Source organism: Schistocerca americana, chromosome 3, assembly GCF_021461395.2.
Source record: "Schistocerca americana isolate TAMUIC-IGC-003095 chromosome 3, iqSchAmer2.1, whole genome shotgun sequence".
NCBI lineage: Eukaryota > Metazoa > Arthropoda > Insecta > Orthoptera > Acrididae > Schistocerca > Schistocerca americana.
The window spans coordinates 872,056,971-872,057,771 of record NC_060121.1 but is presented as its reverse complement, the minus strand read 5'-3'; the positions used below and the strand labels follow the sequence as shown (position 1 = coordinate 872,057,771).

General features: G+C 47.4%; 1 protein-coding gene across 1 annotated transcript; it reads right to left on the bottom strand.

Annotated features, from left to right (window-relative positions):
• Nucleotides 1–215: 215 nt before the first annotated feature.
• LOC124606453 (30S ribosomal protein S16-like) lies at nucleotides 216–581 on the bottom strand. The gene has a single exon (XM_047138435.1). It carries the CDS (start codon nucleotides 579–581, stop codon nucleotides 216–218), a length of 366 nt encoding a protein of 121 aa, XP_046994391.1.
• Between the last annotated feature and the right edge of the window lie 220 nt (nucleotides 582–801).

The window sequence follows — 801 nt, the reverse complement described above, 5'->3', positions numbered from 1 at the left end:
TGACAGTGGCACATAAAGTGCCCTCTGCCACACACCGTTGGGTGGCTTGCGGAGTATAAATGTAGATGCAGATGTAGATGTAGACTTGTACACAGAAAAAATATAAATACACAGTGTTGACATCATGAACTCTGAACCCATAGTGTCAAACAGTTTATTTTCTATTATACTGACAGGTCACATGTAACAATAGCCAGCAGAGACAAACAGAGAAGCTAGGCTGGCGGTGCCTCCCCTTCAGCCTTTTGGTCCTCCTCCTGTGGAGTGGCAGCTGCCGCCTCTGGACCATCGCCTGCCTCAGAGCTCGGCTCTGCTGCCGGAGTCGCGTCTGCGGCAGGGGCAGGGGCTGGGGCTGCCTCCTGCTCCACTCCTGCAGGCACCTCTGCGGCCGGCACTCCACCTTCCTCTGGTGCAGCCGCTGCACCCTCTTCTGCAGCCGTGCCTTCTTCTGTGGCTGCGCCCTCCTCTGCACCTAGACCCAGCAAATGCTCATTTGTTAATGGCAAGCCATTTTTGCAAAATGATATGATGTGAAAGAAAGCCTTACACACAAATATATGAGCTGTCAGCTGATTTAACATCTACATCTACATGTACATGGATACTCTGCAAATCACATTTAAGGCACTTAAATGTGCCTGTTTAACAAGGTGCAGGTTACCCAATTACAAGTAAATAAAAAAAATTCACTGTTAGTATTATGCAGTACTCCTTTTATTCCAGAATATGCAGAACTTCCCTCATTATTCCCCGGTACATGTATATTAAAACAGTCAACAAGTTTTGTGAGTGACCTCTTTC